Source organism: Castor canadensis, chromosome 5 (genome assembly GCF_047511655.1).
Source record: "Castor canadensis chromosome 5, mCasCan1.hap1v2, whole genome shotgun sequence".
NCBI lineage: Eukaryota > Metazoa > Chordata > Mammalia > Rodentia > Castoridae > Castor > Castor canadensis.
The window spans coordinates 164,418,580-164,440,927 of NC_133390.1; the positions used below are offsets into that span (position 1 = coordinate 164,418,580).

At 37.2% G+C, this 22,348-nt stretch overlaps 1 protein-coding gene across 4 annotated transcripts in view; it reads right to left on the bottom strand.

Moving 5' to 3' along the window:
* Chd6 (chromodomain helicase DNA binding protein 6) overlaps window positions 1-22,348 on the bottom strand; it is a 190,622-nt gene that overhangs the window by 84,958 nt on the left and 83,316 nt on the right. For all 4 annotated transcript variants that reach the window (XM_074074779.1, XM_074074780.1, XM_020187192.2 and 1 more), the window contains 6 exons: window positions 10,370-10,432; window positions 9,433-9,491; window positions 8,652-8,769; window positions 3,965-4,051; window positions 3,637-3,771; window positions 305-426 (listed from right to left, as the gene is read on the bottom strand). In XM_074074779.1, coding sequence (XP_073930880.1) covers window positions 305-426; window positions 3,637-3,771; window positions 3,965-4,051; window positions 8,652-8,769; window positions 9,433-9,491; window positions 10,370-10,432 — 584 coding nt within the window. The remainder of the gene's footprint in view (window positions 1-304; window positions 427-3,636; window positions 3,772-3,964; window positions 4,052-8,651; window positions 8,770-9,432; window positions 9,492-10,369; window positions 10,433-22,348) is intronic.

Genomic DNA, 22,348 nt, shown 5'->3' on the forward strand with positions numbered 1-22,348 from the left:
CTTTTTATTTAGGTTTGGGGGTGTTTGGAGGAGGGCTGAAGACTTAGAAAATAAACTTTTTAAGATCTTTTGTGTTTTTATCATGTAGGTTTGATCCTAACAGTTTGATTAAACTGCCCACCCCCCCAGAAGCACAAAGTCAAGTGATGTCTAAAAATAATCTCTCCTTTTGGTTGGAGAAACACCTGACATAAAAGTAAAGTCTTGGAATGACCCTAAATTGGAGGCTGTGCTGTTCTCTCACCACTTTGCTAAGTAACTCTAAGTCCAACTATCAACATCTGGGCTGCTTTCAATACCTCACCTGTTATACCAATTAAAAAGAAGCCAATTCATTCCCTCTAGCTGGTACTCCCGGAGCTGGTTACTGTTCTTATACTCGCGAGACTTCTCGAGTTTCTGCCAGGAGTCAGAAGCAGGCCGCTCCTAGAGAGGAAGCAGGAGTATAGTTCATAGAAAAGGGTGTTAGGAACATAACACAGATAATTATGGTGATAAATTTCAAACACTGTCCTAAGCTTGGTCTGAAACCACACTTACTATTTTCTGAGTAATGATCCTACATTTTCTACAATTCACCAGATTAAGAATGCTTCTATAAAAAATTTACTAGTAATTAAGATGAGAAATAGATCTACCTAAAACCTTGATATGTGTCATATTGCTTACTCTTAGATTCTACTCTCATCTACACTTTAATTTCTCTGCAAGCTAGTAACAGTCAGGATTTTTTGGTTTCCATAAACAGAATTTCTTTGTGCCTAGAGTATCAGCTAAGGAAAATACAGTGGGCCAAATACTGTGTTGGTTAGTTTCTAAAGTCAGCACATAAGGGACAAAATTTCTATAATCATCAAAACTGCAAATTCTTTAAATTCCCCTTCAGCATAATAGAGGCAGTCTTACAACTTTATTTTTCCATATGAAACAACAGTTTCTAAAAGTAATTCATCTTTTCTGTACTAAAATGAGATGCTATTTTTATATAAGCTTCAAGAGATCTATAAGGTGTATCTGGATTCTTCATTCTTTTCACTGGCTTTTTTAATATTACAGCAATAAAACCACATTTTTAAAATCACTGTAGCTGTATAGGTGATGGAGGATTATTATTAAAAAATAATTGTTATAGCCTATCTTATTTATTATTCTGTATAACTTTAGAATTAATTTGTCAAGTTCTCTTAAAAGCTCATTGGAATTTCAATTAGAATTACAATGAGCATAAAAATTTAAATCTTTATGTATTGAGCTTTCAAATCAAAAAGTTTTGTTTCTTTAGTTTTTTTCTTATTTAGACATACATATGGCTATTTTGGTCATAGACAAATTAAGCCCCTAAACTCACACCTTACAGTATCAAATGAGAATATTCAAATTTAACTTCTCTATACAGTTTTTCTCTTTGGCAGTTCTGCTTTGTGTATGTTTTTTTTTTTTTTCTTTTCTTTCTGTGGTACTGGGGTTTGAACTAGACCTCATACTTGCTAGGCAGGCACTCTACCACCTGAGTCACTCTGCCAGCAAGTAGTTCTATTTTGGATTACTACAATGAAGTTCATATCTGAAATATGTTGCTAACTAAAACTAAGCCGCTTGCACATGAGATTTATTTTTAAAATAACCTCAACTATATCACTCATATTTGGAAATAAGTGTAAGCTATCCATGGTCTTTCAGAAAAACATATCACAACCTACATAATTACTTCAGCTGTGGTTAGACTAAGCACTCTGAAATGGGACTCTGTTGAATGTTATCACAAGTACATAGTTATAAGTGTTTTTAAAAACAAAGGAGGAAAGAATATATTATGCCAATAAGATTAACTTTCTTTTAAAGAAAAAACTTCTGAGTAAATAAAATTCCTATACAGGCTCTCCTACTCTTCTTAGCTTATAGGAATCATTCAGTCTGGATCCCTGAAGCTCAAGCAACCCAGGCCACTGGGTATTCTTCCCTACTCTACTAGATACAATGGAGAGACTTTCTCAAAGTTTCTTTGACTCTAGTGACTAAGCCCAGAGCTTAGTCAGATACCATATGAGAAAGTTTCACTTTGTATTTCCACGCTGCTGACTAGAAAGTGCTCTAATGTAGCAGCATCCCTCTTTGACCGAGTCATTGCTCTGAGTTTTCCCTTTTTCAGTGATTTTAGATACTGAATGTCCTTTTCATCAAACCCAGAATATGATCCCTCCAGCAAAGGCTATTCTAGGTGAAGTATCATTTGGAGTCAATCCTTTTCTTAACATAAAAACAGGCTTAATTATATCTTTAGCTGCCCTTTCAGTTTAAATTTTTTGAGATAAAATTTCAAAATGTACATTTTTAATGAGATAAATAGAGATGGAGATGACTGCAACCTGGCAACTGCAAAGTAAAGGAAATGTGAAATCAGCTGAAAACATCTGAGAATTCCTTTTCCTGTCAAATGTACATGGTAAGGTTGAGGAACCAAGTGGGAGTTGGCTGGAGAATGGGCAAGAATTCTGATTACTTCTAGATGATAAACTAGCTTCGGAATGAAGTTCTCTCTGTGCTCCCACACTAGTTTGTTTCTTTGTTACATAAGACATAACAATTAGCCTGAACTTCTGGGGGCAGGGCCTTGTACCTTGTAATCAACCTATGGCAGATGCTTAATGAATGATGGACAAGCTAAATTAAAAACAGACATCAGGATATACGTAAGGGTTCAAAAGGAATATAATCAATCATGTTGTACACAAAACACCATAAACTATGTAAATTATAATCACAAGTCTGCATCTTAAGGTACCTTCATATACCTTCCATATGCCAAAAAGCCAAAAACAAAACACTGCTCTTCACAGAGATTTTCATTCAATGTTGAGGTCTAGTTAGAATTCTGAGTTCTACCTTTATACTGATGTAAAAGTAAAAATACTAATAAGGAACTGGATAAGAGATTTTCACATGAAAATGATGATTAAAAAAACCCAAAAACCAAAAACTGACCATTCCAGCCTACAGCCATATTCTTTAAAAACTGATTCTCTTTCCAAGTTAGTTACAACTCAACAATGTCTCTGATCCCAATTTTTCCTCCTTTTAATTGTTTATACTTTATGTACAAATAATCCAGAATGAGAAAAATAAACTGATTCAATAAGCCTATCTCAAAACTCTACGCTTTCTCTTTGGGGCTCCAGGGATCTACAGATAAAAGGACTATTCTTCCCCCTTAAGAATACTCCAGCTAAGTGGAAAAGGATAAAAACAAAGAATAAAGACTACTGATGGAGCAAGAGATAAGAAATAGGAAACAGGAAAGACACTATTGAGCTTCTACATGCCAGGCACTTCTCACACATTTCAGTTTACTGACTGCACATGACAGCCACACACCAAGAAATCTAAGCCCACATCTAAGATTCTCAAATGTCACACCTATCAAAACACAGCCCAGACATAAAGCTGAACACTATGTAGGCAAAGTTTGACTTGGGGAGGAAAAACCCAAGCACCGCAGGCCCAATGGGGGCAGTGACAATGGTAAAATACCACAGAAACCACTTAGGAGCCCAGTCACATGGGCATAGGAATTGCCAAATTCATAAATTACATGTTACATGTTACAAGAGGTGTCAGACAGAGATACAGATATATTACCACATGCTTAATTTCAGGGAGAACTTGAAGAGACTCAAATTCTTTAACTTTTGCAGGATCCACATCTTCCTCTAGCTCCCATGTGCTTTCTTCATATGGCAGGGAGCACCACTTCACCAGGTAATGTGTCACCTCCTGGTGAGAAGCAAGACAGAAACTTATTTAGCATCCTTTCAACTAAATTAAAGGAGATAAATCATACTCTGCCAACTTCTAAAAACCACCCTATTATAACACATGAAATCAAAGGCTACATGTTAACAAAACAAGCAAAGTGTGTGGAAAGAAGGGACAATGCTTTAGAAGAGGCTAATGGCAACACACCTACCTCCCCTGTTTCTGCATCCTTGGTGTGAGCCACCTCCAGGATACGATCAACTTCTACATAGTCTGGATTGAACAAGTCTTCATCAGGCTAATGCAAACAGAGGAGAACAGTTAAGAAGTGATCTTCCCTTCCTCAAATCTAACACCCAAGGTTTTGTTTTTAAGTGGCCCCTACTCTGGGCCCTATCAGAGACAAGAAAGGGTTTGCTTGAGAAAATGACAAAATTTAAAAGATCCAACCATCCAGTAGTTATGCCATGGCCAAGCAAGACCTTCCTATTGGTCATTACAGCAACGTGCAAAAATCAGCTCAAGGTTCCCTTTCTCTTACTGTTCCTTGTTCCCTTGGCAACTTGGAATTGTTTCCTTTCCCTCTTAATAAAGATAATAGCTAACATCGGAAGGGGTATGAAGGGAGTTTTTTGGGTACTGATAATGTACTGCCTTCTGATTTAGGTAGTAAACAAGTGTGTTTATTTGGTATAAACTCATTGAGATGTACACTTAGAAATTGTTTATTCATCCTTATGTATCTTATATTCCAAAAAGGGTTATTTATATTTAACGTATCCAGATCACTTTCATTTAAGCCTCAAAATTACCCTATGGGGTATGTGTTAAAATTACTTTATGGATGAGGAAACTGACTCAGAGAGGTTAAGTACTGTGATTTAAGTTGCAGAGCTGCATGAACTGAATGGTCAGTTTTTCTTACCTGGCAGGCTTCTTCCTAGACTGGTGGATTATTCTTACTTCCTTCCTCTTAGGCTGGAATGTAGTTTAGGGGCTATCCAGTTTCCCTAACTAGTCGATGCATGAATACTTTTTACAGCATTCCTTGTAAACCTGCCCTCATATTCAATGCCTGTTTAGTAGTAATATCATAGTCATTATCATTAATTATAGTCTAACTACCTTTCTGTAACTGTCGTGCATTGATGTGAACAGCTTGCTTTACAGCAGCAGTTTACTGAGTTTACTGACTCTTGAACAATCCCCTCTATATCTGGGTTAAACAAACACACACACAACAGTAGGGAGTGAGGGATGTAGCTCTGAAGTAGAGTGCTTGCCTAGCATATGAAACCCTTGGTTCCACTCCCAGCACCAAAACAAACTAGTTTGTTCAAGTGTTCTTCATATGCCGTGTTTCCAGACTCTGAATAATACAGTCAATATTTATAGAATACCTGCAGTGATTTATGAACCAGGTACCACAGTAAGCACTTCTATAAACACTGTGCCATTTATTACCCACAACAACCAAAGCACAGAATCAATGTGACTGTCCACCCACAGACTTATGGATAAAGAAAGTCTCACTCTCACACACACACACACACACACACACACAAAGGAATACTACTTAGTCTTAAAAAGAAGTAAATCCTGTCATATCCTATAACATGGACAAATAGGGTGGGCATTATGCTAAGTGAAATAAGCCAGACACAGAAAGACAAATACTGTATGATCTCACTTATGGGTAGAATGTAAAATAAGCAAGCTCATAGAAGCAGAGAGAAGAATGGTGGTTGCCAGGGGCAGAAGGGCAGGATAAATGAGGAGATGTTGGCAAAAGTATGAAATTTCAGTTATATAAGATGAATGTTCTGGAGATCCAATGTAAAGCATAGTGATGACAGTTAAAAATACTGTATTATATGCCTGAAATCTGCCAACAAGGTAAATCTTATAAGTGTTCTCACCTTAAGGAAAAAGAGAAAATCGTACCTGTGAGGTGATGGATATGCTAATTAGCTTGAATATGGTGATTATTTCACAATTCATGTGTTCATCAAAATATCAAGTTGTACATATTAAATATATATATATTTGTCAATTATACTTCAATAAAGCTGAAAACAACGGAACTGTGTTCACTTAATTGTAGGTATTCTGCAAGGTTGATACTATTAGCAGTCCTACTTTACACACATGAGGATTCAGAGTTTACAGGAGCTTATGTAAGTGGCCCAAAGCCACACAGCTATGGCTGTGTCAGTGTGCCTGTGTGTGTTTGTGCACACTCATGAACACGCTGGGAAGAAGCCTCAGCAGCTTAATCCACAGTCTAGGCTCTGAAGATCATGCAGTCCAGTTTCCATCTTTGCTCTTACTTAGCTATGTTTCTGCCCCTTACCACAACTACAGTCTTCCTGAAGCTGCCTTCAAGATTATAGAGTCCTGGTAGTCAAGTGAATATCACCCTGAGGAATGCAAAGAGCAGGCACAGCAGGACCTTTTTCATAATGCAGCCTAGGATTAGTGTGTCTTGGCATGCAGTGAACTTGTAGGTAATTAAACTGATAATATCTGTTTCCTTAAAACTGCTATCCAACCATTTTCCCTTCTTCAAAATTATAAAGATTCTTACAAATAATGTCCTACATTGGTATTTTATTTCCCTATTTTACCCATCCTAACCAGTCCAGGCAAATCTGGACTTTGACTTTGTCATTTTCTGTTACAGCACTAATTTGGCTAGAAAGTCTGGGTTTTTAGGAGTTGGGATATCAGGTAAGAAAGCCCCAACCTCCATGGCATGTGGGAACTTGCAACCTCACAAGCTGGGTCTTGAAAAGTAACTTATGAGGTACTTTGGCTACCTCACAAAGCAGGTGGTAATAGTGGACATGAAGATAACCAACCTAAAAGTCACTTACTATTTATATCACCACAGTATTACTTAAGTTACTAATAAAAATGCCAACTAGGTCAAGATTAAAGGGTTACAGGAACTACTCCACACTATAACTCATCCTTAATTTCACTATGTACGCTAATCTTCTCAAAAGCCTTTCCTTCCCATCAGAGTATGAACTGTTATTTCTAGATACCCTCACACTGTTTTTCTTCTCTGTCTGCAACCAAGGAAAAGTCACTCCCTCGGTAATACATAGACAGACAGAACCAGGTAGGTTATAATGGGGTTTGGACTTTATTCCAAGAAAATAATAAACGCTGAAGGCTCCAAGTCAGGGCAATGGTGTAAAGCAAACCCTTCTCTCTTGCTTGGGGACAGCCAAAGAACTACTGAGCACCCACACTACTCCTAGTACCAGTGACAAAAACAGAAGAAGACATGGGCTGTTCACCTTGCAGTGCTTAAAATGGAAGAGCCAAACATGTAAACAAATGCTAAAATGGAGATGTGAGTAAAATGTTCCAAGAACTATGGAGAATATCCAGTTTTTCCAGTCTTCAAGACTGGTTCCTCCAATTCTAATCATTACCTTCCTTTCCCCAACTCTTTATTAGAAGGACATAGCATAAAAAACAGGTCTCATAGAATAATCATGAAGAGGAATGGACCAAACTTTTTACTTTGGTGGAAGGGTGCTGGGGAATCAAACCCAGGGCCTTGAGCATGTTATGCAAGCACTCTACCATTGAGCTACTTCTCCAGACCTAACTATAAGATTAAATAGGAAGGATCACAAATTGGACAAGGAGAGTGTTTACTGAGTTTATCTTAAAGTAATTTTTATCACTAAAGGAAAAAGAACAAAATGTGAATAATGAGTTGGGTAAGTGTATTTGATGACATTTAAGTGCATTCTTAGGGTCTAGTACTAGTGACTGCATTTTAAGAATCACTTTATTTAAAAGAGAAGAAAATAAATTTTACCATGACTTCATCAACCAGAGAAAATGATATCAACATTTTTATGTATTTAAGACATTTTCCATGCATTATTATGGTGTTTCTTTTTTCCTGCACCCCATAATGGAATTGTTGCACATACTGTTAGAGCCTGATGTTTTCTACTAACAATAGTTTGTAACACTAAGCATATTTCCACATCACTAATAATTTTTCTCCAACATTATTTCTTACTAGATGCACCATATTCAATTCTATAGGTTACTCAATAACTAACAAATGCCTATTATCCAATGCTGTGTTTGTATTCAATTTTTCACCAATATTAAAAACTCTTATCATAGCTAAATCTCTGTGCAAAGACTGGATAATTTCCTTAAAATACAGAATTTATGGGACAAACTATATGTAGATTTGGGAACATCGGATGCTCTTCTGATATGTGTGAACCACAGTATTTCTTCCCTACACTCTCACCAGTAATGGATAATACCTTCTACAGCCTTAAATGCTTTTAAAACCTTCAAACATTTGATAAGGAGAAACTAGAAAATTCTCATTTTATTCACATTCCTTTGATTACTAGTGAAATTAGCTACATTTAATGTTTACTGACCAATTTTTCCTTCTTTCAGAATTTCCTATTAATTTGTCTATTTTTTTCTATTTGGGGGGGTCTGTATTTTTCTTGAGTTATAGGAGTGTTTCTTATTATTTCTAGCAATTTTAGTTTTGTTTTTGTGTTTAAATTCTAAGTCTTTTTGGAATTCCCATTTTATGGTGGGGGCCAGGGATGAAAGAATAGTGTGTACATTGCCCATGCTAGCTATTTATTGGTATTCTGACCAAAACGTAAATTCTTATGGGCTGTCAGATTATAAAGTCTGACCCTTACACCTTGGTAGATAAATTTTTTTTTTTTTAAATCTAGACTGGTTTTGTTGCCAAAAAGCACACACTTACCAATTTGACTTGAGCTAAAGATCTATATGGGACTTTAATTTGGACTTATAAACTTTAACTCAGTAGTTAATGCCACAAGAAAAGCAGCAGTCAAATAAGTAAGTATATATTGCTTCACCTCTGTAAAAATGTGCTTCATCTGAGCTTGTTTATTCCTGAATCGCTTGATCTTCTGTGCGATGCGAGGGTCCTTTTCCAGCTCTTCCATTGTGGCCCATTTACAATGTAAGTAGGAACTATCCAAAGACACACAAATTGTGAGAGAAGCACACAGCTAGCAAATGACTGAGCTTTAAGGTTTTGATAAACAGGGTGTGACCAGCTCACATAGAAGCAGCAGAGCGGTCTGATATGAAACTGCTGGAGACTGTGTTTAGAAAGGCCTTGCCCTTAAGGGCAACAAGAACCCATACAAAATGGAGTAACTGCAAGCAATTCATCTCTCTGCAGCTTCCATAGAAACTGGCTCAGAGCAGAGGGAGGGGCAGAAATGGGCAAGCTATCCAATACACAGTAGTGGAAGTAGACAGTGGAGAGGGGAAAAAAATGCAAGAGGGAAAAACAGTATATACTATAGGACAGTGGTTTTCTACCCTGGGTACACATGAGAATTGCCCAGGGAGTTTTTAAAACACATCAATCCTTGAGGCCACTCTGACTCTGAGTCAGCTGGTCCTGGGTGGAGCCAAGGCTTCAGTAATTTAAAAAGCCCACCAGGTGATTCTATGTGCAGCCAAAGTTGAGCATTACTGACTAAGGTGAAACTTGAGTCAGCCATGATCTGTGGGTCATGCCTTAGTGGCCAGTTTCTGAAAGTATAGAAGATAATAAAGTGTCAAGGGAAAGGAAGTTTTATTCATCTAAAAACCAAATACATGTAACATATTAAATGGACGTACAAATTTCTATACTTAACGTAGAATAGCTCTAGGTCGAATGGAGGTTCTCCTGGGTGAACCTGTAACCAACAATAAGCAGTTATCAGTCCAGATCCTAGGCAGATCACACTTGTGTGACGAAAGAAAACCGGTAAATTAACACTTCTGCCCCATTTTAATAAAGACTTAATGGAATATTTTCATTTTCCCAGGTCTTTTCCTGACAAGCTATTGATGAAGTTTCCCAGTGGCTGAGTATATAGCTAAATAGTGGGTGAGGTGGAGGGGATGGGAAGGAGGCAAAGATCTTCCTTCCAGAGCTCAGGTTGGGGATAGCATTGAGCTGAAAAACCCAACAGGACCTAAGGCTTTGAGAAACATCAAGACCACAGCCTGGTGAAGAAGTGACTTCATTATTCGCTTCCTGGCTCTTCCCTTTACCCCTATATCCTTTGCCCTAAAACAACAGTAAGGAAGTTTATTTTTAAACTGGAAACAAAAAAAATAAATAAATAAACTGGAAACAAAGATAAAGCTATGCTCTCACCAGCACCAACATACTCTCTTACTCAAAGAATTTTCTCTAGGAGATCCCAACAATAGTTCTGAGATGTCTAAAGGGAAAAAAAAAACTTCACAATATTTCCACTAGGACTTTCTTTCCATCTCTTCTTCTTGGCCTCTGGTGACTTTTAATGGGCTATAAAAACCAAGGGATAAAGACAACTTTTGCTAGGATCATGATGGAGAAAATTATCAATTTGAGCCATTCAAAATATTTAAGTGCTTTATGTCCTAAAATCCTCCATGGAGATAAAAGTAAGTATTAACTAACCAGGCAATATTCTTGATAAGCTCTCACTCAGGCCCAAAATGATCACAGTAGGTTTGCTAGCCAATACCTCTTTACAGAGTATTAGTGCTAGTGACATGAAAACTAGACATATGAGCCACTAACCTCCTGGACGGTCTTAGATGCCAGGATCTTCTCAATGATGTTTGCATCATCTTCTGGAGGCTCCTGGAGACAGAGGTTAAAAAAGGAAGAAAATTACTGGAACTACAAAGTCTGAGAGAGTAACTATGAGACGTACAGGTTGGGTGTATGTTATGCAAAATGCTAGGGATCTTCTGTTTCAGAGTTCAGCTTTTCAGATTTTGAAGGATTTACTGCACAGATTACTAGTAGAGTATCCCTAATCCAAAATTCTGAAATCCAAAACTTTTTGAGTACTATGTTAGCATTCAAAACTTTTCAGATTTCAGAGCATTTGGATTAGGAATTTTCAGATTAGGTATGCTTAACTTGTACTACAATAGCTACTACTTCATTCAAAATACTACCTTTGAGTAATGAAGCCTCCCTCAAAAGATCACAAACATTTTGCAAAGCTGTAATTCAAAGAAGTGGGTTCTCATCTCTAGGCACAATCCTACCACTTGGGCAGAGAAGTCATCTGCTTTACAGATTCAATTTCAGGTTTGCATTTAGCATCACTAAAATTGGTCCTGGGTCTTCCCTTCTCTACAAAACTTCCTACATTTTGCTGTACACTTTTCTCAGAAAGCTGCAACAGCAAGAGGCCTTAGACTCAGACTGGACTTTGGGCAAGTCAAATGATATTTCTTAAGTTTCCATACAGTAGTAGTAGTAAAAATACATAGTTCACTGGGTTACTGGGAGGATAAAACCATACATATGTGAAAATGTTTTCTAAATAGTAAGCACTATATAAAAACAAGGTGAAATCATCCTTTATGAAATAGCAACACAGAGGAAAAAGCATTCCTCTGTACTTGGAATGGCTTTCAGTTTCACTGATCATCCTTTGAATGCAAATCCCAATTGAAAACAAAGTAATTCTGTTCTTCCTACTCTAGCTATATATCAAAATTTCTAGTGCTCTAATATCCATGAAATATATTTTCTACAGAGTACTTATCATTAAAAAAATTACATGAAAAATGACAACCTTAAAAAAGATGCACTAAGACCCAAAACACTCTTAATGTTTAGCATTCTTTCTAGAACTTTTACCAGTTTTACTTTAGTAGCTTTACATGCAGTGTGACCTTTCTAGACCTATCACAATATGAAACTTAAAACAGTGTATGAAAAGAACATCAAAACAAACCTAACCACCAAATTCACTAGTCTAAGTTCCTTGTCAGATATTGGGCTACATAGTCACCTTTAGTATACTCATTGTAAGACTCAACTATTCCAAAGCCATGCCATTACAGAAAACATTGTATTTCTTAAGATCTCAAATCAAGCTTTTTGCAGAAGAGTAATGTCAGTTAAAGAAAAAAAAGATGCAGGCATATGGTAGCGGAGAATTATGGAAATCAGAAGCAGGCACAGACAGATGCTCTCAAAGGTTACAAATATTGACTACACTCCTCCAGACACATGGCATTGTGCTATGTGCCATGGCAAAGTTAATCCAAAATGACAAAAGTCCTTTCCATAGCAAAAAGGGGTGGGAACTTGGACTAAGCTTGTTTCTCAGCTTACGTATTTGTTCTGCCTGATCCTTTAGCACAGGTAAGGAAAGAAGGAGACAGTGTAATTATTTATTGTTTTGACCCTTTACAATGTAAACCTTCTGAGGACAGGGATCCTTTGATTCATTGATGTAGCTATTTCCCTAGAAAATGCCAGGCAAAACTGGGTATTTGATAGATTTTGTTGAGGAAAAGATAGAAGGAAATATAGTGAGAAAATAAAATAGCAAATTCTGAGACCACAGACGGAGACAACTATTATTCTTGATCTACGTCACGTAATTAAAGTCTTCTCCTCTATACACTCGGACATCTGCATGGTAAAAGGAGAGGGTCAAAGCAGTAAGGAACATTACCACTGATCTTTCAGCCAACAAAGGTTTGACTATTTCAAGTGACAGTGAGTAAAGGAAAGGTTAAGAGAAACTAGATTAATGAGCTCATTTCTTTCCTAGTTTCTTACTTCATTTCCTTCCTAAATTTCAACTCCACATTACTTACTGAGCATGTTTTAAATGTTTACACAACAATCTTACAGAACATATACATATACACACACACATATCCATACACATACTTTTCTTCTTCAAGGAAGTATCAGATATGCTAATATAATTCTTAATTATGGAAGTACGGCATAACATTTAGTGTGCACCAATCTTAAGTATATATCTTGATGGATTTTTATATATACACACATATACAACTACCACCAAGTCAAGTTATATAATCTTTCCAACATCTGGAGGAACCTTACGAACTCAATTGGAGGTAACCACCACTGAAACTTCTACCAACATAGATTAGTTTTGTCTAGTATTAGACTTCACACAAAGGAAATCAGAGAGTATGCTATTCATTCTTTAACACTGTGCAGTACTTAGTCATATAAATATGCCAGTATTTATTCATCCATTCTACTCTTGATGAATACTTGAGCTGCTTCCAATTTTTGTATTATACATAAGGTCATATAAATTGTATGCCTCTGGTAGACAAATCGGCTCATTTTAATTGGATCTATTCGTCAGCGTGGAATACTAAATTATGGAGTAAGTATAAGTACCCACTAGCAATGTATGAAAGTTCCAGGTAACTTGATGATGTCAGTTTTTCAAATTAGCTATTTGAGTGAGTATGTAATATTCTCTCTTTAATTCACATTTCCCTGCTAACTGAGAATTCTAATTACCTTTTGAAAATGATTATCATCAACCATTGGCCATCCTCTTTTGTCAACCTCCTATTCAAGTTTACCTACTTTAAAGATCGTCCTTTTCTATTTATTTGCAGTTCTTTACATATTTTGGGTAAGAGTTCTTTATCAGACACATAGATTACAAACATTTCCTACCAGTTTATGGTTTGTCTTTTTGATATCTTTATGTCTTCATCACAAAGGTTTTATATAATCCACTTTATCAATATTTTCTCTTATGATAATATTTGTTTCCTGTTTAAGAAATCTTTGTTGCTACAAGGCCATTAAATGACACGTAATCTAAGTGACATGTAATTTAAAGTTTTCTAGTAATTACATTTAAAAAGTAGCAAAGAGCAGGTGCAATTGATTTTAATAACATACTTTATTAAAGCCAATATAACCAAAATATTATCATTTCAACACACAATCAATATAAAAATTGGGGAAATATTTTTCATTCATTTTCTCACATTATTTCTTCAAAATAACAGTGTATACTTTACACTTAAAGCATATTTCAATTCAGGCTAGCCAGATTTCATGTGCTCAATAATCATATGTGGCTGGCAATGTCCACATTGGACAAAATAGCTCTATTTTGTTCCACTCATCTATTTGTCTATCTTAGCAGCAATACTCCGTCTTTATTCTGGAAGCTTAATTACAAAGTCTTCCAATTTAGCTCTTTCTCATGGTTATCTTAGGCTATTCTAGGCTTTTGGTATTGTTATAGAAATTTCTTCCTACAAAAAATGCCATGCTTGAATTCTAACTGGGATGAGTAATAGACATCTTAGTAACACTGAATACATGTACGTGACATATTTTTTCCCCTTGCTTAGGTCTTCTTTAATTTCTCTCAGTGATGGTTTTAGTATAGAGGGTTTGCATGTTTTGAGTTGTTCCAGGGTATCTGGTATTTGATGATATTATAAATGGGGATTTTATAATGAATGCTTCGAGTTGATAGCATTATAGAAATAAAATAGATTTCCTTGTATATTGTCTTTACATACAGCAATTTAGCTAAATCCACATTTACTAACTTTAATGGTTTATAGATCCTGTTAAATTTTCTACACACATAATCATGTCATCTACAAATAATGACAGTTTTTCCTTCCTCTCTAATCTTTAAGGTTTTTATTTCTTCTTTTTCCTTATTGTGGGAGCTAGGTCCTCCAGAGTATTTCTGAATACTATTGATAGGGGAATGTTCTTCTAACTCCCAAATTCAGGAGAAGTATATTCAATATAATACACTTAACATACTATTAGCTGTAATTCTCTTCTTTAATGGCTTTTAAGATGTCCTCTCAGTTTTTTATTTGTACAGTGTAAGATGTACCTAGGTAGGGTTCCTTTTTTGTACTTTTCCTGCTCAGAGGTTACCTGGCTTTGACTCCAGTCAGAAATATATTAAGACTTTTTCACTGCATTCCACTTCTTCCTCCCTCCCTCCCTCTCCCTCTCCCTCTGTCACACACACACACACACACACACACACACACACACACACACACACACACACACACACACACACACACACCCCTTTTGTGCTTTGCTCTGTTCTACCTGTGCTTTAAGTTTAGAATTTTTCCATCAACGTTCACGAATATTTTCTTCCGCATTTATCTACTGGGTTCCCAGTATTATAAATTGATTTTTTTTCTGCTCTAGATGGTTGATTTTATCCTCTTTACAGATTTGATTCTCTGTTGGACATCTTCATTTGAAAAATTATCTTTTTTCCTTCCTTCTTTTTTTTTTTTGGTGGTGGTACTGGGCTTTAAGTCACACCTCCAGTCCTCCTCACTTTCTTTAACATACTAATCATAGTTATTTGGAGCACCTGGGTTCTGCTTCTAAACATGCTTACTTTCTGGATTCTCAGTTACATTTTATGGGTTCTTTGAAGATCTAATAATTTTTTATTGTATGTTGGACAGTGTGGATAAAAGAAGTGTAGCAATTTCAAACAATAGTTTCTGTCACAATGTTTTTTATTTTCTCTTAACAAACAGGGAAAAGGGGTGATCTCCTGATCCAGTCACTGAGTTGGGCAGGACTTGCATACTGTTTTAAGATAGAATACAAAAGGAAAAAACAAAAAACAAAAGACCTCAATCTACCTCTTGTTTTATGCTATTGCTGGAAGACAAATGTCCAAGGTCATTGACTGAGAGACTGGCAGGTCTTTTTCTCTCTTGAGCCCTGAAATATATGCCCTATGGAGGTTTTGAGTTTAGCTTTTTATTATCCAATCCCAAAGAGGTTAAAAAGTCTGACAAATATCTTATAAGTATTTTTTGAAAAAAATTATTTAAGAATTTTTACATGATAGATATTGACTTATATCCAGTTCTTTTTTGCACTGTTGTTAAAGTTTTTCTTTTTCTATACACACAATATAGTGTATATTAATTGTACAAGGGATTACATAAGTATAATGTACTTTGATCATATTCACCCCCTCCCCATTATTCTTTCTTATCCCATCTTCCCTCCCTTTTAAAATTTTTTACAATTTTAATGGGATTCATTATGCTATTTTCATACATGCATATAATGTACTTCAAACATACTCAACCCCCATCACCATCTCCTTTCGCACTTCCCCTTCTCATGTTTCCCCCACCCACACAGTCCCCCCACCCTTTTCTATTCATAAGGTCTGAGAAGTATCTGAAGGGAGAGTCACACTTTTTGTGGTAGGATTCTGCCACAACTTTATGAGACAAGGTTTTGCAATGTAGCCCAGGCTAGGCCATCCCTTGGTTTGAGTCTTCATTCTCCAATCATTTCTCTAGTCCTGTATATTCAATCATCAGGAGGCTCAGAAGGTTTCTCTTCAACCCAGAACAGTCTCTTTACCTGTGCCAACCCTGATCCTCACCCTGCTCCCATAAGTGGGAAATATCTCCAGGAAAAGAAAATTGTCAGCTCACCTACGAATGACTCTTCCCTGTCTAGAATTTTAGCTCATCTAATTCTTGTTGCTTCCACAGCTATTGGATGTCTTTAAAAATATGCTTTGTGTAACTTATTCTTTCTCTACTCTTGAAGCTGACTGATGACCTGCCATAACCTATTATGCTTTACCTGGTAGAGTAAATCTTCCAATATTAACTCTTATTACTGGGAGTGTATGGGACCTAGCTTTAGGGTTTCTTTTCTGCTTATACTCACCATACTATACTTGGTGATTGCATCCAGTCTCATGGAGCAAGTTCAAATACTGGCTCCACTGTGATGTCTGCCAAATTTATATACCCAGCTCAGAACCTCTCCCCCGACAGCAGACTCATATATCTAATTGTTTTTTGCCATTTTCACTAGCGTATCATGGGATATCTCAAACTTAAAATAGCTAAAAAAAAACCCCAAAAACAAAAACAAAAAAACTGATCTGGTTTCCTAGCCATCTCCTCCCATTCTTGTCCCCTCCACCTACTGTCCACTCCCATCTGAGTTAAAAGAAACTATCTTCTCAGGTGCTCAGACCAAATTTCCTGATGCAATCCATGACTCTTTTCTTTCCATACACCATAATATGACTAGCCAAGCAATCTTGTTGATTCTCCCTTCAAAATATATCCAGAAAACGGCCCATTTCTCATCCTCTCCATTATTTTTAACCTGGTCCATATCACCTTCATTTCTCACCCACATTATTTCCAAGAGCCTCCTAACTAGTCTTCCTACTTCTATTCTTCTCTCACTAGTCTATTCTCAATACAACATTCGGAACGACTCTTTCCAGCATGTCGTCACTCCTCTGCTTTCACTACTTAAACCCCTTCATTGTGTCTTTCAATTCTTGGCTCAAATGTTACCCATTAGTGAAGGCAACTCTGCCCACTCTATTAAAAACTGGAGCTTCATCCCTGAATTCCATACCACCATTATTGTTCTCCATGGCATTTATTGCCTTTGACATACTACATAATTTTCTTACTAGGTTTATTACCAGCCTCTCCCTAGTTGTTTCTACATTTTGGAAGTTTTGAGTTGGTCCTCTGGCCAATCATTCCATTTAAGTTCAAAATCTGGCAAATGTATGGAGGAACAGACCAGCTGAGTGCTTGCTACATAGTTCCTTTCTACTTGCTATATGCCCCCTCTATGAGAGCTGGGATTTTTGCCTCTTTTGTTCCTTGGTGTTATCTCCAATACCCAGACAGTTCTTGGCTTGCAGTGGGTACTCAGCAGTTTTTCTTTTTGTGTATGTGGTACCAGGGCTTGAACTCAGGGCCTATACCCTGAACCACTCTACCCAGCCCTTTTTATGTTAGGTATTTTCGAGACAGGGTCTCACGAAATATTTTGCCCCCAGGCTGGCGTCTAATCACGATCCTCCTGATTTCTACCTCCTGAGTAGCTAGGATTACAGGTGTGAGTGACTGGTGCCTGGCTCAACAATTTATTTTATTAGTGAAAATGAGAGAGTTTATTAGGAAAGAAATTTAGTAAAACAGGATAAATGTAGGGAAAAATGGGGAAAAAAAAGAGAAACATTTCTGCTCCCCAGGCAGGAAATGGGAGTAAAAACTCTCAATAAATATTTCAGAATAAATATTAGAGATTTTTCAATAGAACACAGTAATACTGGTGTTCTATGAGTGCTATCAGAATACAAGTCATAGCACTTGGGCGAAATGACAGATGAAGTAGATCTTTTGGCAGTACTGAGGTTTGAACTCAGGGCCTTGCTAGGCAGGCAATCTACCACTTGAGTCATACCCCCAGCCCTCATTTTTTCTACTTGCGCCAAGTCTTTCTTGTATAACCCAGATTAGCAGCAAGCATTCACATATACATATATATGTTTTATTTCTCACTGCCAGAATGCTTCAAATATTATTCTTCTTACCTACCATGAAGAACAGATGAGATGGTTTCTGATGGTAGGACTCTGATTGCTATTCAGAGTATTTTACTAAAACCAAAACTAGGGAAATAGTGATGGATAAAGAAAGGATAAGACTTTACTTTGAGTATCAAAAGGATTGAAGGCTTAAAACATTCTTCATTATAGAAAATTTTCAAGTAAAAATTAAGTTTAAAATAAAATTTCAATTTTTTGGCATTTGTTAAAGAATAGGTTGAACACAAGTATTATAGAATTTGTGGTGTGTCTTTTTAAAAAACGTAACTTAATGAAGGATTAGAAAGGAAATCTTCAGGTCAAAAACCAGAAGTATTCTGTGTGCGCATTCTCCATAAAGCCACGGTTTGTGAGAATAACTGCAATCCTGACTTGCAGAATTCTCATTTACTTGATTTTCTTCATAGTTTTGCTCTCTATCCATGTATCCATCACTGAACAATATACTTTCTTATATTTTTTGAGCTTTAAATAAATGGCATTCTATTATTAAAAAAAAAAAAAAAAAAAGGATCAATGGTGATCACCAAAACACTAAGAGCAGAGTCAGGTGTGGTAGCACATTGTGTAATTCCAGCACTGGGAGGCTGAAGCAGGAGGACTGTGGGTTTTGAGGCCACAGGGTTACACAGCAATACTCTGTATAAAAACAAAAACAAAACCCAAACAAATGAAAGAAAGAAAAAAACAAAACAAAACACTGAGAACAAGTTTTTATTTTATTTTAATAAAAGGAAAGGGGAATAGCATTTCTAAAATATACATCAAAGGAGAAAGAAAACGGAAACATCTTTTTTCTAAACAGTGTGCATAAGCATGATCATGTGTATAAACATTCAGTATGTGCAGTTATACACACATATAAACTAAATCTGCTTGCCAAACATACTTCCATAGCAACCATCTGTTCTTAACCTCTTAGAATTTTCTCAAATTATCCTTCAAAGAAGACCATTTTAATTCATTTGCTTGTGTATCAGAGATTCATATTTAAAATTTTTATCTGTAGAGAAAATCTCAAAAACTTTCAACCCTATTCACCCCCAACTTTAACTAATCAATTAGGTAACCATAAGAAGGGGTCCAGCAAGAAGCAAATCACTTTTCAAATTAATAATTATTCACAGAGTGCTAAGGAGGGCTCAAAGGTGGTACCTAGGGCTGGGATTTAAGGGGCTCACACTTACCCAGAGAAGACAGAATAAACAAGATCGTCCTGGGCTAATGCTAAATAGTATGACTACCAGTCCAATCAGAAAGTGAGAATAACTTGGATCTCACAGAATAGATGAAGTTTTACTTGGGTCCTAAAAAAATGATGATTCACAAAAAAGGACAGCAAGGACAAAGTAAGGACAAAAAGAACTCAGAAGATGTCGGGATGAGAATCTAAGAAGAGCCTATATGGAACATGGAACAGCCTGTCTTTATTAAGAGTAAAAATATTATAAAGAACAAGGAAGGGCCAGTGTGGTGGCTCATGCCTGTAATTCGATCTTCTCAGGAGGTGAAGATAGGAAAACATCACTGTGAGAAGCTAACTGGGGCAAAAAGTTAGTGGGACCCTATCTCAATCATTAAGCTGGGTGTGGTTGTTCACATTTGTGTTTACAGCTACTCAGGAGGTATAGGTAGGAACTGTCTTAGGCGAGCCCAGGCAAAAACGTGAGACTCTACCTGAAAAAATAAGTAAATCATAAAAAGGGCTGGGAGTATGACTCAAGTGGTGGAGTGCTTTTGCCTAGCAAGCATGAAGCCCTAAGTTTAAACTCCAGTCTTTCTCTCTCCCTCTCTCTCTCTCTCTCTCTCTCTCTCTCACACACACACACACACACACACAAGAACAATGAGGGAAAATAGATGGGGGTAAAGAGGTACTGGGTAGCCACATTTAAAAAAAAAAAACTGAACTTGACTTTTGTCTATTACAGTAGATAGGAAGTAACCATGTTAGATTCTTGTGCAAGAGACTGAGAAATAACAGCAATTCCCCTGGCATTTTGGGAAAATTAGTCTGGTACCAGATCAGGAAGGGCAGATATCTATAGCAGGGAACTACAAAACAGTGTGCTGTAATGAGTTAAATACTGGTTTAACACAGATGGTGACAGCAGAGAGGATTCAAATACAGCAATCAATATGAAAAAGAAACAGTGTGGGAACTGGTGATTGTACCCAATGAAGAAATAGGAAGACAGGAAACCATTTGACTTTGCTGAGTGGACAGGAGCCTAATGATGAGGGCCCAAACTAAGGCTGTGGCAGGAGTCACATGTGCAAGCTGGTACAAATGTAAAATAATACCAAACAGCAGCAAGGAACCGACAAAGAAGTCTGTCTGCAGGCTTAAGTGCCTGCTTGGAGTGAGAAAAATAATGCCACTATAAAGAAATGGAGAAAATAAGAACCTGGAAAAAATATAAATATCTTTTTTGTCTTCTTAATTCAGGAGTTAAAAAAAGCCATACCTGTCTACATAATAGGTTTAAACATATTTTACTCATTTATTAAATAAATACATAAGTATAACTAAGGGCAAGTCTCTATGTTAGTTACCACTTACGTAATACAAAGTTGTACCTGTGCTAAGTGAAAATTACAAAAAATTTAAAATGATGCCTGTCTTATTAAAGTTTACAACAAGCAGATTAAGAAATCAAATAAGACTGATACTCAGGTTGGCAAAGTGAGTCAAGAGGAAAAGTGCCTGCCTAGCAAGTATGGGGCTGAGTTCAAACCCCAATATTAAAAAAGAAAAAAGAAAGAGTAGAGTGATACTCAAACCAGTACGGCAGTGGCACTACAAATCAGAACAGTCATAACCTATGAGTGAGTAGCTCAAAGGTTCCAGTTACCTCTTGACTTTGGATATACATACAGCAACAGTAGGAACGTTACAAAATAGAAGATACGGTGCCAAACAGCAGTTTTCTCTAAATGGTTTGAGGGGATAAATGTAAAAGATAAAATCCCTACCCTAAAATAGCTCATCATTTAACAGGAAGAAGTAAGAGTTGGCAGGTAGAAAGGACAATGACAGGTCTAAGCACATTAGAGTGCTATTGGAGAACAGAGGAGGGGCACTTATCCCTAGCTCAGGAGAAGCAGAGAAATGTCTTTAAAAACGAAACAACTGAACTCAGCATGCCAGGCAGGGGAAAAGGACAGACAGAGGGCACCGCAGGTAGAGACACAGAGTGTGGCACAGGAAAGCACTGTGAACTTGAAGGTCTTTTGTTCCAAAAGTCATACAAACCACCCAAATTGTCAGAATGAAAAACTGAGATAGCTGTATAAAAGCCACTGCACTTACATCATAAGTACATTGCAGAGCAGTGAAAGTCTGTCTCTGGTCCATGTGCTGTCATCAGTTTGACATAGAATAAGGAAGATGGGTCATAGCTGGGCATGGTAGTCCATGCCCATAATTCCACAGGAGGCAGACACAAGAGAATTGAAAAGTTGGAGGTCAGCTCAAGCAAAATTAGGGAGACCCTATCTCAGAAACAGAACACAAACGAAGGGGCTGGGGGCATGGCTCAAGTGGTAGTTGCTTGCTTAGCAAAGAAGGAGGCCCTGGATTTAATGTCCAGTACAACCAACCTCACCCCCCCACCAAAAAAAAACCCCAAACATCAATGACAAAAAAGTGAGTCACAATCAGTATTGAAATGTATTTCCAGCCCCTGAAAATCTATACACAAGTCAGGGACTGTCTTTTGGATTCCAAGCAGGGCTGTGATAACAGGCCAGTCTTCAGCTAAAACGAATCAGGTGTAAAGATGTTTTCAGCAACTCACTACAAGGTAACCAATTCTGAGGGTACAATTTAGGGCTGGAATGGGGCCAGAAGTAAACAGAATTGGACTGAGCAGGCTGACCAGACCCTGCACAGACTTACAGATAGGTGCAAGGGGGCCTTTCTGGGACAAACTCCATCCCCAGCTCCATTCCCTGCTATGCCTCAAGTTAAAGCGAGCAGGTAGACAGACACCACCCACAGGCCCCTGGGAAAATGGCATAAGAAAAAGGCTCATCTTCCCCAATGAAATTCTGTGCCACTGGATACCGTGAGGATCGCCTGGTATCCTAGAAATACCTAGCTTTTGAGCTTTGCGTTAGCCTGGGAAATTGGTTCAAATACCACCAAGAAGTCCCGTATGTAAAACAGATGCAAGTGGAACTGTTTTGGTTCTGCAGCAGCTAGGGCTTTGATTTAGAAAATCTCTCAATAAGCCAACCTCCCCAGGCCCTTCACAGATCATCTGGCTTGTTCTGCATGGAAGGCCAGACCTTAGGGCTCAGATGCCACAATGGCATAGCTGTCTCTTTGAATA